Consider the following 16,809-nt stretch of genomic DNA (forward strand, 5'->3'; position numbering starts at 1 on the left):
ATATAATCACTGCAGTGAGCAGATTATTTGATTATTTATGTGTATGATTGATTGCAATAATTAATTCTTATTAAATTGTGAGGAAATTAATTTGTATTTGTTCTCTTTATCCTTCCCTCGGCCCATACCAGGGAGTGACTTCCACAACGGTATTGTAGGGTTTAGCCTTAATTCTCTGATGGGCCAAGTTCTGGATGAGGATTCAGAGGACAGAACTGCTCTCCTCTACCTGCAGAGACAGGAAGACAGGTAGTAATACAACACTTTTTTGTGTATTTAGCTTAAAAATTTAGGCTAATACCAAATTGTCCCTTAGATATGTTTCCGTATTTGACCGCCACCAAGATTATTATTATCATTATTATTATTATTATTATTGTTTGTAGTTATTTACTAAGATCTTCTCCCTCTGTCCAGAGCCTTTGAGGATTTGCAGGTCTTCTGGAGAGTTACCTTCAGCAAGGCAGCTCTAACCCTTGTCAACAATGGAGTCAATTTAACGAAACAGCTGGTACAGACCTCAGGAACTGCGCTGTGTAGGAGAAGAGAGATATTGTGTGCTCTCACTGTGGAGGTTCAGGATGATGAGGTGAGAGAGAGACAGAGGCCCCTGATGAAAGCGGTGTTATGGCATCTCATCTCGCTGACCTTTATATCAACACAGTCCTACAGTGTATAGTTTACAAATTTGGTAGAATAATTGATTTATTTTGTACACCACAGCATTTGTTATGGATACACAGATACAAAAATATATCTCTCATGTGTGTTTCCATAGGAACCAGAGTATCAGGCATGGTTCTTGGTGGAGATTTATCAGGTTGGTGATGGGGCTACTATTAATGAGACCAGTCGTTTTGCCAACATCACCTTGGTGGAGAGCGACGATCCAGAAGGCATTGTGTACTTCGCTGTAGGCCATAGACTGCCCGTCGCCACCCTGATGACCACAAGGCTCAGTCTTCAAGTCCACAGACGAGCAAGCACCGCTTCAGTAATGTCTGTACAGTTTCGCACACTTGTAAGTAACAAACGTGTAGTCAACAAGAACAAGGCATATATTATAAGTAGCAGACAAGCATGCATTTGAATGCAATTTGGCACACATACACACATTTTTTATTGGTTGAACTAATGTTTAACACTGCTATTTGACTTATTTATTGGAAGCACGTTTTGTTCATTGAGCTTTGCCCAGGAGGTGTCGTTATGTGTAGTATGAAATCTCATTTTCAATTTAGGTCAATATGATTTCAACCATTTACTACTGTGGTAAGATTTCTCCCCAATCATTGAAATCATAGCACCTGAACAATGTTTATCTGTCTCTGTCTGACCTAGTTTTGTCTGACCTGATTTGCCAGTTTCCTTCCTAACCAAGAGTTTTCTGCAGAGTCTGCAGGTCTATTTTAGTCTCTTTCGTCATTATTTAAGCCAGTTAGTTAAACTTGATTACGTCATGCTCTGCACACTGCAATAGAGAATCAATATTGGCATTCACTGCATGTCCAAAATTCACATTTTTTTCTGTTATGAAACAATATTGAAAAATTAGAACCGTGACGAGGAGCTTTTTGTGTTTATTTACTAGTTTAGAATAAAATTCAAATCAGGTAACTCAGTCATGGTTTATTAATACTGACCAAGGTTTCCTTTTGTCCTCGCCTCTTTAATCTCATTGTCTCCCTCCTTTTCTCTGAGGCATCATAATTAGAGATATCTTGGCTACATGAAGTTCAGGAGCATAAAGTATTCATTGGCACTCGCCCTTTTTGATATTGGAGATCAAAGTAAGGGTGTCTAGTGCAAAACCTCACTGAGACACATGGCTAGGTCATCTGCTTTCATCTATCAGAACAAATGCGTGTGGCAGAATAAAAGGTTTGATGCATAATAAAAGCCCAGACCTCATTTAGTTGACTTTATGTTTTCATGACATAGTCAACTTCACTGTGTTGCTATTGGAATGCAGATCATGTTTCTAATAGTATAGAGAAGTCTGATGTACAGATGTTTTTGGTAAGAGTTTTTATGTTGCAAGTTTTTGCCATTTTGTCCTTGTTTTTACATTTTGTGGGTATATTATATGTATATGTATGTATATATCAGATGTTAATCGTGTAAGTTTCTTTTGCAGAATACTGGTTAACATGACTCCATCCAACACAACACATTTGTGTTTTTCCTGTAGGAGCTCCCCAGAGATGAGGTGCTGGGTCCCGCTATAATCCGGCCTGCTAAAGAAGGGATGGACTTTCCTAAACAAGAGGGTAGGCTAACCTTCAGTGTGGGCCAACGTAACAGATCACTGGACATTTACCTCACGCCTGACCTCGCCTCATCATTGCCCACTCCGAAGCGCTTCCAGGTGGAGCTCTTCAATGCCACAGGAGGAGTCAGAGTGCACCCTGAGTTTGGGCTGGCTAATGTGACTCTTGTGTCAAATGCAGCAAGTGAAGCTGTGTGGCTCTTACTGGACCAATTATATCAACCTCTTGACCCAACCACCTTGAACCAGGTGCTGCAAGGACTGATCAATGAGGTCACTACACCTCTCAGCCGTGAGCAGATAGCCGCTGTGCTCGAAGCTCTGGAGAAGGTAAGATGGTTTGAGATGGAGGACAAAAGCCTTTCAAGTAAACTAGTAGCTAAACTGTAGAGAGGTCAGTGTTAGAACAGTTAGATCTCATGTCATATCACATATTTTTAAATGATAATGAGTAATATTGCTCAATCTGCCCCTTCACAATATCGATATCATGATATTAAACTAGGAATTTTTGAATAGTGTAGGAGTATTTGCTAACGCTTAGTTTTTGTTTGAACCTTCTTAGTAATCTCTTCTAATGATTTTCTTTTGAGCGCACAAGTAATTTTCTCCAGAATGTCATCACATTGTCCATATACGTGTATCTGGTCAATTTGCTATAAGATGTTTGGTCTTGTGAGTCAGTGTGGTAGTCTGTGTCAGACAGATCTACGCTAAAGGGCATGCATCACCTCCACTTCACTACCTGGAAAGATCTGAGCACCAGTTTGTCACCTGAAAAGGTCTCAGTTGTCACTCTGTATGAGCGCTGCTATCACTGCAGTGCTCTGATGTTACAGTCTACATACACATCACGCTTGCTCAGCCTCCAGACAAACGGAGACACCACTGTAATTTAATATGAAGGTGAGCGGGGGACGGAAGAGAGGGCAGAAACAGCAGAAATGAGTTACTCAGCATGAGGTTACATGGGAGGACAAAGAGAGAGAAGGGAAGGAGACGGGTTTAGGCTTCAGTATTCTTCAACTTTTATAATGAATTTATGCCACTACCCTAAGAAAGGGACAGAGCCAGAATGGTTGGAAAACGAGAATACAGCACTCAAATGCAGATCACATAGACAGTATATCAGAGGGATAAATTTGCAAACAATACTACAACAAACTGTTTTTTAATGCATTGTTGCTTGACTGCAAATGCAGAAAAAATGTCTCCATCTCTCTCTCTCTGTCTTTATTTATCTCCGTTTCCTCTGAGCCAGGTACTTGCAGAGGCAGAGAGGGCTCCTTTACAGGAAAGTAGCCGCAATTTGACCTATGACCTGCTGTGTGCCTTGGCCAATCCCAGCAGAGTCGACACCCGAGGCCTCAGCCACCTTGCTGAGGTGGCAGAGCGATTTGCCTTTTCCCTCCTCACGCGCAGTCAGTGTGAGATGTGAGTGTCTCCTCTCAAAAACAGTGACTTGTGGGAGAGATATCCTTCTTTCAGATTAACACTTGACATAAAAACATCAAAGATTTCCTTTCAAATATTATTAGTTTCATTCTTGGTATTGTAAATTCTTTTCTTTGTGTGATTTTTTTATTTTTTATTTTATTTTTCCAGAAGGGGAACCGTCCTGGAAACATGTCCGTATATGACCATCTCTGCCTTCCAGTGGTACCCCACTCAGATCAACGGACACAAATTCAGGGGCCGTAACGCAGACTTCTTCCAGCTCCCAGATACCCTGCTGCCAGTACCGGCAGTCACCACCACTGACTGTGGCAATCTCAGCAGGATTCAACTAACAGAGTTTAGAACCGAACATTGGTTTCTCACCAAGGATACAGCCACTGCTCTCAATGGGAAGGTAAGGAAGCACTCTAATAGTTCGACTTTTATTTTTTTCTGCTTTGAATATGTGATTGAGCAAAAGCAGCAGGTGGCAGTATTACTCCAGTAGAAACTAGCCATTAATTTTTTAGCCCACAGCTGAACTCGTGTCTCTTCTTTTGTTTATGTCTAGGTATTCTCAGCCAGCCTCCAAGACAGAGAGTCACAACCCCTAGATAATGGCAATGAGGTGGTGTATCGTATCCACACCCCTGGTCAACAAGTTAAACCTGGCCGCTCTCTGTGCCTTCTCTGGAACCAGACAACTGCAAGGTAATCCAACACAGAATACGGCTACAGTATTCAGATGTATGCTCAGCCATTTTTAATAAAAACAGCAAGTTGACACTGAAAATGTTTCCAGTCTCGATAATATGGCCATGGGCATCTTAGCGTTACCTGGTAGTGTCAATAGCTGAAATTGTTTATTGTAGTGTATGCCTACTGAAAGGTTTCATCATTTCTTTTCCTATTTATCTCACATAAGTCATTTATAGCCTCTCTGATACTGTACATATAACCAGCCAAAGCTGTTACCTCGTGCTCGCCTCTAACTGTCATCCTTGCACTTATCAGGTGAGTGAGACTAAGCGAAGGGCAAAAGTCCAAGTTCAGCCTCTCAGTAAGGCCTCTCCGTCAGGGAAGTCACAGCGTTCTTTTTTTCACATCTGCACATTCGGTCCGCTGCCCTCTGAATCCTCCCACTCGGACTCAGTTTGTTAAAGACATTCCTGGGGTGTGGAGTGGGACTTGGCTGGAACACACTGTTACAAGTTAAAAATTGGCAGGTTTGGTTTGGCCAGAATACCAACTCAAACGATGTATCTCAGAAAACAAAACAGAGGAGAGAACTGATATGGAGAGAGACCGCAGTAGATGGAGGGGGAAGGAAAGTCTCTAACAGAGAAAGTTCAACATTTGAGTATGACTTTCTTGCTGTCAATGGAAGGTCACAATAGAAAATGTTACAGAGTATATTTCCTGGTTGTTGGTGTGCAACTGAAACCAGCACAAGCATGATTATAATGGTTTGGTTCGTCATCTTTGAAGAGTAAATGTGACAGCAGATAACACGCCAAAACACCTGAGAGGCAAATTCATAATGATGAAATATCAGGCTAATTGCCTTTCCTCCTTATCAATGTTTTCTTCTTCTCTGGTGAAACAGTAGTGTCTTAACTTATCTGTTGTTTTTCTTTCCTCACATTTTCCTGCTTCCTCTCCTCTCTTCTGTAGCTGGTCATCAGATGGTCGATACTGCAGGGTTGTGAAAGAGAGTGGGAACTATGTAGAATGTGCCTGCTCCCACTTGTCCATCTACACGGCCTACGCAGAGTTTGCCACTGTTGCATCCTACAACGAGGCCTTCTATGCCTCGGGATTTATCTGCATCTCAGGTACAAAACACAGTCTCCCTATGTCTTCTCTCCATCTTCATCAATCTTCACTTGTTTTCCTGTGTATTTTTTTCTGTGTGCCCACTGCCTGCTTGCCTTTCTGTTCAGCTTTCTCTCTGGTGCATTCCTTCCTCAGAGTTTGTGCTGCCGCATTCCTCCCACATTCTTATAAATAGCCACTGTTGATTTATAGAAATCACTTGTTAATTTATCATTAATGCTGGTTTCATGTCTTGCACCTCTCTCTCCTCAGGCTTCGCACTGGCCATTATATCCCATGTGCTGTGCTCCCGTTTCCCTATGTTCGCTGCCAAACTGCTCACTCACATGATGCTGAGCTGCCTTGGAACCCAGGTAACGCAGCTTTGCTCAGATCTTGTGCAGTAATACAGTGCTTTACTATAAAGGTCACAATGAGCACTAACACCCACAATTCACAGCTTATTAAGACTGAGACCTTCATAAGTCCACACCATCTGCATTAGTTTGGCATTTTCATCTGTTCATATCAACATTGCTCCATACAGCCTTAGATGGATAGGGAACCTTTGGGAATTATAGAAGTTATTGGGGCATTTATATCTCTGTGCTTTATGGATCAGTAGCTCACACACGTTAACGCAGCTAAAGTGTGTGTGTAGTGCAAAACACACCTTCACTTCCTGATGATAAAATGCTGATAGCAGCATAAAAATATTTAGAAATATATATACACACAAATATACGTATTGCTACAAACCCCTCTTACTAGCCACTGGGCATGTCACAGGTATTTTCTTGGAAATGTGCAGAGATGTGAACACACATCATCAAATGTCATTGGTTGCACAGTTTGCGGGCTGGCGCGTCCTGACAACGCAACCATGCCCCCCGCACCCTCGCCCATTAAAAACGCAAGCTGTCACAAAAGCAATGAGCGAGATAGATATGTGGCTGCAGGTCAGTCTCTCTGCAGGTCCCAACTATGTTTGTGTGTGCATGTGTGCATGTGTGTGTGCGTGAGGGAGTGCGGGACTGGTAATTTTCCACTGGTCCCCCCTCTCTTTGGTTGACAAACACGAGCCCCTACTAAAGCAGACTGTCGTTGGGGGCTAACCACCTTGGACTGTACCTGTTTATGGCCCAGGCAGAGCCCCTGAACCTAAAAGGGTTTTGGATGGAAAATTCCGTCCTGTTCTGTTTCTTTGTTGGTACTGTACCGCATGTTACGGTCTTCTTCCTTGAATGCGCATGTGTCTGGGACTGTGCTGTAGTTTATAAAATATATGGGTATGTTTCTGTGGCCTTCCTGTCAAGGCCAGTCGATGAAGGCCTGGTTGAATTCCAGGCCGTCTTTCTGAGGGCCTGACTGAACTTTGCACTCTTATATTAAGATGTACCCTCTAAATGGTCATCTGGCACTGCTGGGAATATTTTGGAGGTAATGGTCGTCTCACAGTGCAGGATGTGCTGAATTGAAATAGACCAGCTGACGTCACTGCCTTCACTTAACTATGCACTTTATCTCAGATCTGAGATGGCTAGATAGAAACTAGAAGAAGACTGAATGTGCCTTGCTGGCTGACTCACCCCTCACAACATGCATGTATAACGTGATGTCTGCAGCGGATTTAATTCTATAACATGGGGTGAATTGTCCTCATGATGTTGCCTTTTTAGAAATCACCTGTTTCACAACTGGGAAATTTTGTCCCACATCCAATGAGCTATATTTTCGAAAACTACATGAAGACGGTCCAGTAACATTTAGGAAACAAAAAGCTGTGGGCGTCTGACATATAAATAAATAAATAATGAAAGCAAACTAAATGAATGTCACTCTTGGGCTTGGGATACAGAATTTTCACTTCAATCTGCATGAAAACATCACTTGTTTAAAACTTCACTGTAGAGATGAATTTATATTTTTCAGGGTTTTTTTTATGCCTCAGGGTCATTATATCCGCTACAGAACCAAATCATACAACAAAAGTCTAAATCAGTAGGGATTCAGGCTGTACAGTGCATCTTTTGTCTTTTTCGATTTGGAATGCATCCCAGCTTTTGTATTTGCAGTCAGGTAGGCAGTAGGATGTGATTAGTGATGGCCAAAGATCAAACGTCTCTGATAGAGGCGTAATTAGTGACAGAAATGCCTCCTGAACTTGTGGGTCTCATCCCTGCTCGTGCCTCACCATTGATTTGAAGTGTCAGGTTCAGCTCCAGCCACTTCTAACAGAGGGGGCTCTCCATCTGTGGTGGCTGGGCTGTAATTAGTCACCGATGCTTCTGTGGGGAGAAAATTAAAGCTGCCGGTTTGATTTATTTCTCTCTGCAGCAGCTACAGTCAGCTAGAAAGGAGTAGAATAATATCCCACTCTTCTGAGAGATGATAGCAGGTGGAGGAGATGGAGATGGTGGAGGCTTGTGGTTCAGTTTTAGTAGTTTTTTTAATTGCCCTTACTGTCACAGTATTCTATCTGCCATCCTACTCTCCTCTCTAGTTTCTGGGTAGAAAATGTCACAGACCTGAGGGCACCAAGAGTTGCACATTTAGCTGTTATACTGCTTACAAAAGAAAGACAACGGGAGTATGAATACAATCAAGAGTGACGAGTGAGCATGCAGGACACAAAGAGGAAGAGAACATTTGACAGGCTTAAAAGATTGATATGACATCACTTCTAAATGAGATGCATTTAGTTTCTCTTTCTTGTATCTTGTTATCTACAAAGCTCCATCTCCTCCTCCTTTCCAGACATTACACATTGTGACATCCTCAGATTTGCTTCTCTTCTCAAAGACTAAATTAGAAGACAATAAACTACATTAACAAAAGCTTTGTTGTTAGAGAATCCCTGAAAAAATGGGAGATGAAATGTTTCATCTCCTCTTCAGTGTTCCCGGACTGTTCAGACTGCACTGTTAGATATATTCTGTAGGCTTGTATAGTTCAAAAAAAGATCATTTTAGATAGGTCAAATAGAAGTTCAAATATAGAAGCCAGTTGTTGAAGGTGTCAAACTGATTTGGTTTTGGTATCAAGACACCCAGAGCGGCCACTGACAATGATATAGACCTCAGACCTCCTACTGAGAGATAATAATGATTTGTCCGATCCACCACCTGCAGGGAGAGTCTTCTCACTGTGAATGATTGTGTGTGTGTGTGTGTGTGCACGCGCATATGTGTGTGTGTGCATGCATGTCTTGTCACATCAGAGGCTGTGCGATGACAGTCTCTAGCTCTGGCCAGCAGTTTGTCCTCCCCTCAGCAAGACAACTGAAGATTGTCTGTGTAGAGTGGAAATTTACCCAGTGCATATGTACTAAGTAAGTGAGCCTCACCTGGTCGTATGTGTGTGTGTATGTTAGTGTCTCCATGTCTTCAGGGAACAAAAACACAGAGAACCTGATCTTTCCACTCCTTTTGATTTGGACTTTTGGACCACAGTTATACGCAGTCCTAAATGCAGAAAGACCACATTGTAAAGTCTTAGATCAGAAATTTGCATACATTTTTCCTTAAAAAAAAATCCATGACAAAAGAGACTGCAAGGTCACAAAATTGATGGGTGTTTGTGGGTAGACACCTCACAGATGGCTGATGCTTTCATAACTCTTTATTTACAGGCCTTCTCTCTCTGTTTTTCCTCATCTTTTGGCTCCTGGATTAGATTCATCCCTTTCCCATTAAGTTGCAGAAAAAAAAGTAGAGTGTGTTTGCCTTAAGCCATGGCCAAACAGATTCCCGAAAGAGAATGAAATAATAATTCTTAACAGGATGTGGTATGGGTCACAGGTAGTCTTTCCAGGGAAGAGTGGCGAAGTGTTAAAGACGTTGTAGTTTTCCTGTAGCACTGCATGCCAGTACCTGTAGTGTCACTAAACAAACTGTAATATTTACACCTGCTGACTGTTTCAGATAATCACAGACACACCATTCAGTTCAGATCTGCTATTTCAACGAGATGATTCTCTTGAAAGTCACTAACATTGGTTTTTATTCCCCAACCCACTGTTATTGGTCCTTGTTTATTCGTACCACATGATTGGCAGAACTCTCATACTTCATATAAAGTACTCAAGTCTGGTCAAATACAGAGTGGGATTTTGGAGGCGTGTGTGTGCTCGAACGCACGTATCCAGGTGGGAAAGGAAAATCTAATCTCCATCTCTATTGCAAACAAAGCACAATTAAATTTCTCATCCATTGTGATTAAACGGCCGTTCACATCCCAGACAGCCTTTCCCACAAACTCAGTGAAGCGTTTTCCCCAGTGGTCCCAGTGCTTTATTCCAGTATGTGGGAGGTGTTTAGGTGACTCTTAGTTCTGGTTATGAAAGATTTCCTGTCAGCTCTGGGAGTGGATCCAGCATTCAGACGTCTGCGCCTCAATCCACATATACACACACACAAGCTCACACACATAAACATTAACTTCTACCCCCCCTCACACACACACTTACACACACCACCCTCACATCCTGTCTGTGAGCAAAAAAGCTGCCTGATTGCTGTCAGGATTCCTAAAAGTTCCTGTTTGTCGTCAGCATGTATTTGTATGTTGGGAGGGGATTTAGGCTTTGGACGAGCACTCCAGGAAAGGGGATGTATGAACTGTGTAATCCAAGACCTCAGCATGTCCTTTTCTGTAGAATGTAAGATCAACACAAGTCTTTGTAAATGAAGAGTGCGACTCTGCTTTTCCTGAGGAAGTTTATCTCTTCCTATCATAACCAATCAATCATTAAATCAATAAACACAGAGATTTTTTCTGTGTCTACTTCACTGGTTGACGTCAGAGAATATGCCTATCTTATCAAATTCTTTGTTTATCCCTACAAGTGTTTGGAAACAAAATGAGAAAGCAAAAGAAGGAAAAGAATGAGAAGAAAACAGTGTTCCTACTCCCGTCCGCTCTTAGCCAATAGATCTCATCATTCCATTTTTCTCAGATACTTCAAACCGCTTAATGCTTCAATAAGAATATTAAGTTCTTAGTATCAACAAAGTGTGCTCGTTACTCATTAGTAGCTGTTAATGTTAGGATGCCATTTTTACTTTCAGCAAGATAAACTGTACGGCATGTCCTTGATAAGATTTTAATGTAATTCTAAGCTCTTTACTGCCTGTCAGCCCGAGCTAAGCGTAGGCAAGTGATGGAAGGGTATAAAGTATCAGCATGCTGGACCTGTGTGTGTGTGTGTGTGTGTGTGGACAGGACAGTGGAGAGGTGAAGACGGCCTCTTGGGAGACTCGCATTACGCCCTACTGACTGGTCTAACGCCTTGTGCCTAGTGTTGCCCTGACTCCCCTCTCTTCATCTGATCCGTCTCTGTACAAGTCAGCAGCCTCTTTCTTCTCACTGTTCACTGTGACCTTGTCGCTTTTGCCTGATGCTGAAAAATGAGGCTAAAGCATCCAAACTAATGGCTGTGTTTTTAGTCGTAAATAACCTCATGTCTTAATTTTCCTGTTTTACTTTCATCTGTCTTTCTGCCCCTCTGGCTTATTCCTTCTCACACAGCCTTTATTTCATAAAATAATGAGTAATGTTCGCTTTTCCTTTTCTCTGTCCCCTTTATCACTCTGGCTACTGCTGGGCTTGGCTGGAAGCTGTGACATTACAAGCAGTAAAAAGACCCACTCTGACTCTCCCTCTCCGCCTCCCAGCTTTCTCTGAAAGTGTCTGGTCACATCCTGTGTGACTCATCAGCTTGACCAATGATTTTCGTATGTTTTCATTGCACCGGTTACGGACACCCGACTCACTCTCAGAGACTTACCAAACATCCAGGTTGTCAGCCAGGACCATTTTGTTAAAGGAAAACATCCACAGTTGAATGAGTGCCAGTCCTTAAAGGTTACCCTGTGGAGTTTTCTTGTAAACAGTTATGTTTAGGTTCAGTGTTTCTCACAAGAGCAAATTGCGTCGTTCTTCGAGGCCTATTAAATGCGTTAAACACATTTTATTTCCCAAAACACATTTGCAAAGCAGATTTTTGAAATATTTCGAAACCTCCCAGTGTTTACACCATTTACATCTGTCTTGTCTTTCGGCACATTGCACCAAGTTTCTTCAGCAGTCACCAACTAACCATTGATCAGTTGCAAATGTGTGTAGACTATTTACTGTAAAAAGATTGTCTGCCTAAAGGACGCCTGGCTTGCTTTTAAATCAGATCAAGTCTGCAAACTACACTAGCTGCTGAAGGTGTTTGATATTTTGTACTGTTCTAAAAAATACTAAGATTTCATGCGGCGTGTGTTCTATTTTGGCCTGATCATCTTCATCATGGTCAGCTGTTGTGCAGGCTGGATAAAGTAAAGGGCAGTGACAGGGACACTGAGAACTACATTTACACCTGTCTGTAGTAAACAGCCTACTGCTCGATCATGTTGCATTATATTGCACTGATATCAACTTCACACAATGTTTGTACAACATCACACCGTAAAATTTGCGACATGGAATTATAAGCTCAGCTAATGTCGTCGCCTTTTTATAATGACCCTCTCTGTGTCAGAGCATATGGAGCATAGAGCATATGTTCTTTATTTCCTCACATTCCTGAATGATGTTAAGAAATGCTCATTAATTTGTGTCATCAAGTCTCAAGCATTTCCATTGTACAGTGTGTGTAAACATTAGCAATTTAATCTGTGCTGTAAATGTTATATATCCTCTGGAGCCCTCACCCACATGGTGTTGTAATTGGTCTTTCATTTATTTACCGGGGTGGTCATTAGTCCTATTACATCATGATGGAAACCTCATGATGTAATCGGGATTAAACATACAGACAGTATTTTCTGCTAATGCAAGCCATCCATGTCATTGCAGTATCAGTGTCATTAGCTAAATAATGACCAATAATACGAAACTGGTTATGTTCAGTCATTAACTCAGTCTGTCCAGTATTCTAATAGATGGCAAAGATACTCTGCCCTTTCTGGACTCTGGAAGTTACACTCTCATTTTGGCCAAATGTGTGTTGTCCTAACAGCTGGTGACCCTAGAAACACTTCCATGAACTTTCCTCTATTTCCAGAAAAAGCACAGTAAATAGGAGGCCAGGAGGCCTCTAAAGGCTCTACAGTGAGCCCTTGACTTGTCTGGTAGCTGTGAGAATTGGGACAGGACACGTCCAAGAGCAAATCCTACAGACTGTAGGGCAGTTATATCTGAGGTGATGGGTAACTTCAGTTATACACATCTTTAGACAGTACGATAAATCCATAAATACAGATTTACAAAAACATGGCTATTCAGCTGTAATATTTAATTACTTTTAATTACTGTGTACTTACAGAATTAACAAAATTGATATCCAACAGATATGGCCTATTACCGCCCTTGAGCTATAAGGCATCGATTCGCCATTCTTTATCTACTACTTGATACAACTACGTAGTAGATATCTGTGCAGGGAATCATTTGTGATGAGTCAAGTCAAGGGTTGGTATCATTTATCAGTTGCTGCCACCTCTCTAATCTTATTTTATTATGATGGACTCATAACTCAAGACTTTAAGGTTAAGGTGTAGTGAAATGTTTAAATCGTACCACAAGTTAGTCTGCTTAGTGTTGTACTTCCTGAACACGCAGCAGCAGTTACCTTTTCCCTGATTCTGTGGAGTCATTCAGTTTGTCATCGAGGACTTTATCAAACAGGTTGCTGACACTGTGAATGATAAATAAAGTTGGAGCCTGCAGTTGTCAAAGTTCCCGGTATCGTGCTCTATTTTTGGAGTTGCGACAGCTTGTCTTGGCAGACCTTTATGTGTATAATGAAGTGAACCTCGGAGGTATAGAGAAGTGGAAACATGGTTTACTCTGAAAGTGCTGAGGTCAGTGGTGTTGCCATTCTAGGCTGATGTTTGCACTGGGTTTCTAGGTTAGGATGAACTTTTTTTTTTTCTCAGTTGTTGTAACATATGACCTAGCATATTCACAGGCTTTTCCCATGTTGTACAGTTGACATCTATACTCATATGAAATTATGTTACGAAGATTCTGTTGAAAGCATTTAAAACCATTTATGGTTTTCCCATGCTGTCTCTCTTTCTCCATTTCTGATGTTGTAGTTTGCAGAGACAGAAACTGATTAGGTTCTGTGGTGCCAGCTTAATGACCTGAAATGGAAAATGCGACTCGCCTGACTTCCTCAAAGAATCAGGAAATGTTGAACAGCGGAAGGAAATGGCGAATGGTAATCAAATACAACTATATCTATAATAAGGTCTTTTGTTCTTGTTCTTGGCTTATCAGCCAATTTTAATCAGTCTACTCTGATGGTTTGTTTTTAGCTTAGAGGACAATTTAATAATTGGAGTTTAGGATGATGACAACTGCAGCAGGTGCACCTCTGATTGCGAGTGTATTAGCTCAAAAGCAAAACAAATCTTAGTGACAAAAGCATAAAAAGACACACGCAGATCGACATATTACAGCACATTTATGTGAATATGTTCACACACACACACAAATGTTGTTCCCAAAAAAAATGTTTTAAAAGTCAGCTTCAAGATGTCGTAGTTATGAAACGCATGCATATGCTCACATTGATGAATGCACAAACATAGAAGCATACACAGATGGCCATATGTGCACATACTCCCTCATTAATCCGCTCTACCCAGTACACACACAAACACACTAACCCTCAGAACACATAGCGTCACAAACACAGCCCCAGCCCTCAGGTCTTTGTCTGTTTGACCTGCAGGGGTCACTGCAGCTCCACAGCCAGAGCCAAGTTCAACGGCAGATGTGAATGAAGTGGCTGATCAATGAGTCCCCTGAGCTCTATTTATAACGAGACCTTCTTTGGGGCACACTAGGAGAATTGCTGCACTGATACCCAGAAGGTTTAGGTCAAATCCTCCATCCTCTTAACCTTTGAATGAATTCAACTGTAATGACGCTTAAACGCTCTAAACATCCCCCTACCACCCCTTAGTATACAGAATCTGAATGGGCAATCATGAAGTTCTCTAGAGCAGATTAATATAAGAAGCTTGATACAAAATTGGTCGAAGTTTATAGTTAAAATACAACTGCAGGATTGAGCCAAAGTCCCCCAAGCATTGTGCTAATTTAATCAAGGTGGGGTATGGTTCTTTAAGGGGCCCAACTGAGACATTAAATAGCACATGACAGTACAGCTGTGGTTATGATTTAGTCTAAATTACACAGTGAGGTACCAAAGCACAGTGTAGAGCCGGCCTGTGTGCTGGAGCAGCATCAATGGAGCATATAGTTTTTAACCTGATCTTGAAGCTCTTCTTGAGTTGATTTGCTTTACAGTCACTCATTGACTGACACTGAGAGCTGCTGCAGATCAGCCAGGCTGCACAGAGGGGATCTCTCCTGGATCAATGGCCTGTTGGACAGTGGGTGAGGCTGCTTTAGTTGGTTTGTGTAAGAGTCTGTAGGCTTTCTGATCAATATGATTAGATTTGACCTCATCCTTCTGATGTTGGAGCATGAAAGTACTACCGATCTGGAAGTGATGCAACAGGTCACCATAAAAAGCTCAGTGTGTGTGTGCTTTTTCGCAAACATGAGTAAGTCTTTGTTTCTTTGGGTCTTTCTAACATTATATGACATGTAATTATGACAGTATGGGAGTTACATCACAACTAAGAAACTCCTTTCAGTTGCTGATATGTTGATATAGCCTAACTTCACGGTGGTCATGTTTTCATGATTTGTTTTCTGTTACATTTCATCTATAGACCCAGAATAGCATAAAACAACCATGTTTAATGGTCAAACCATGGCAGTAGACTATAGAAGTCTGTTGGTGAGTTCCTGCACACCCACATCATAGATGCACTAAAGCACATATGCACATACAGTGGTTTGTGGCAGGGCAAAGTAGACCCATTGAGTGTGTGTGTGTTTAGGGAGCTGACCTTGAGCAGCTGTGTTTTTATAGGTGCGTGGATGCACATGAATCCAAGTGCGTGCGTCTCGTGCCTTGCAGCCCAAAGAGTTTTTCTGTCTGGTCTCCAGATTAGTTCACACCAGATGTTGAGGAAGGAAATTCAAGAGGCTTCTCGAAAGCAGCCCTGTTGTGATGGAAAGCAGCTGCAGATTTCCAGCAGCAAACACTCTTTGACTTCTGTGTGAATGGGAGAAAAGAGAGGAGGCCTGCTGGAATGCAGCTAAATGTGCTTCATGTGGGTGGTACTGCTGACATTTTCAGTATGAGAGAGTTAGCGCTAGCATGAGCTTTTTTATCTTTTTATGAGCTCTTCTATGAGTTTAGCGTGAGATGTCTGTTTATCTTTACTCTCAATTTGAGTCTAGCATGAGCATTGTTTGGAGGTGCAGCACCAACATTTCATTGGGAGTACTTTTTATCTGCAGGTCATCTCATCAAATAAGAACACATTAGGCATATTACTATTCGATTAGTCTGGAGTCTGCACACTACACAAAAAAACATGAGATTATTTTTGGAAACACTAATTAAAACTGTAACAAATTAAGGTTTTTCTAAAAATAAGCACTTATTTGGCCTCTAAAATGTCACACACACATAGAACAGGGCATTAGTTATGACTACACCAAACAAGTCTGGGATGTTCCTTGGTTTCTACATTCTCTCGACTTGAAACAATGACTCTAATGGCACTGTAAACCTTGTTGACGAGGTTTGAGCTTGTTTTAGTTGCCTCATTCTCTTCAAAGTGCTGTCAGTCCTCTATTGCTCTGTCTGTCTAGATCACAGTGGAACTCCGAAGCCTGCAGGCTCTCATCTTATTTTTTATTCTGGGAATATATCAGTCCTTTCCAGAATATGTGGTCCCTCCCTGCTTCAGGGTAGCACATAGACACTCTATTACTGTAGCACAGCGTGCTCGTATAAGCAAATGTAGATCTAGTGTTGTGGTTGTTTGAATGTGAAACAGGCTAAATGGGAGTGCGTGTTTATTTGCCAACAGCTGGCTCAGCAAGTAAGCCCTCAGCCTGAGGTTCAACCCAAAACACCTGTGAACTTTACTTGTACACCCTGACCTTAAGCAACTGGACATGGTATTCAAAAAGCACTTGAGATAGCTGCTCATTTGCCCGCATGCACAGTATGTTAGTGAAATGCACAGCGAGGCTCAAAATGGCGAAAATGTTTTAACTGCAGCTCTGCTGAAGCAAAAGACTTGGGTGTTTCTCTCAAAATGTGACATAGGACCTTTGACACCAGCAAGATTTAGTCGTTTTCCATCTCCGCTGTGATGCAGCAGCTCACATTGGTTTCATCTGTTTTTTGTCTTTGC

General features: G+C 41.7%; 1 protein-coding gene across 1 annotated transcript in view; it reads left to right on the top strand.

The window, feature by feature from the left end:
- adgrv1 (adhesion G protein-coupled receptor V1) overlaps nt 1-16,809 on the top strand; it is a 94,017-nt gene that overhangs the window by 43,527 nt on the left and 33,681 nt on the right. The window contains exons 79-87 of the mRNA XM_070833716.1: nt 132-249; nt 418-589; nt 779-1,021; nt 2,192-2,599; nt 3,531-3,703; nt 3,875-4,121; nt 4,278-4,417; nt 5,381-5,541; nt 5,795-5,895. Of these exons, the coding sequence (XP_070689817.1) occupies nt 132-249; nt 418-589; nt 779-1,021; nt 2,192-2,599; nt 3,531-3,703; nt 3,875-4,121; nt 4,278-4,417; nt 5,381-5,541; nt 5,795-5,895 (1,763 nt within the window). The remainder of the gene's footprint in view (nt 1-131; nt 250-417; nt 590-778; nt 1,022-2,191; nt 2,600-3,530; nt 3,704-3,874; nt 4,122-4,277; nt 4,418-5,380; nt 5,542-5,794; nt 5,896-16,809) is intronic.

Source organism: Pempheris klunzingeri, chromosome 7 (assembly GCF_042242105.1).
Source record: "Pempheris klunzingeri isolate RE-2024b chromosome 7, fPemKlu1.hap1, whole genome shotgun sequence".
In the NCBI taxonomy this organism is placed as follows: domain Eukaryota; kingdom Metazoa; phylum Chordata; class Actinopteri; order Acropomatiformes; family Pempheridae; genus Pempheris; species Pempheris klunzingeri.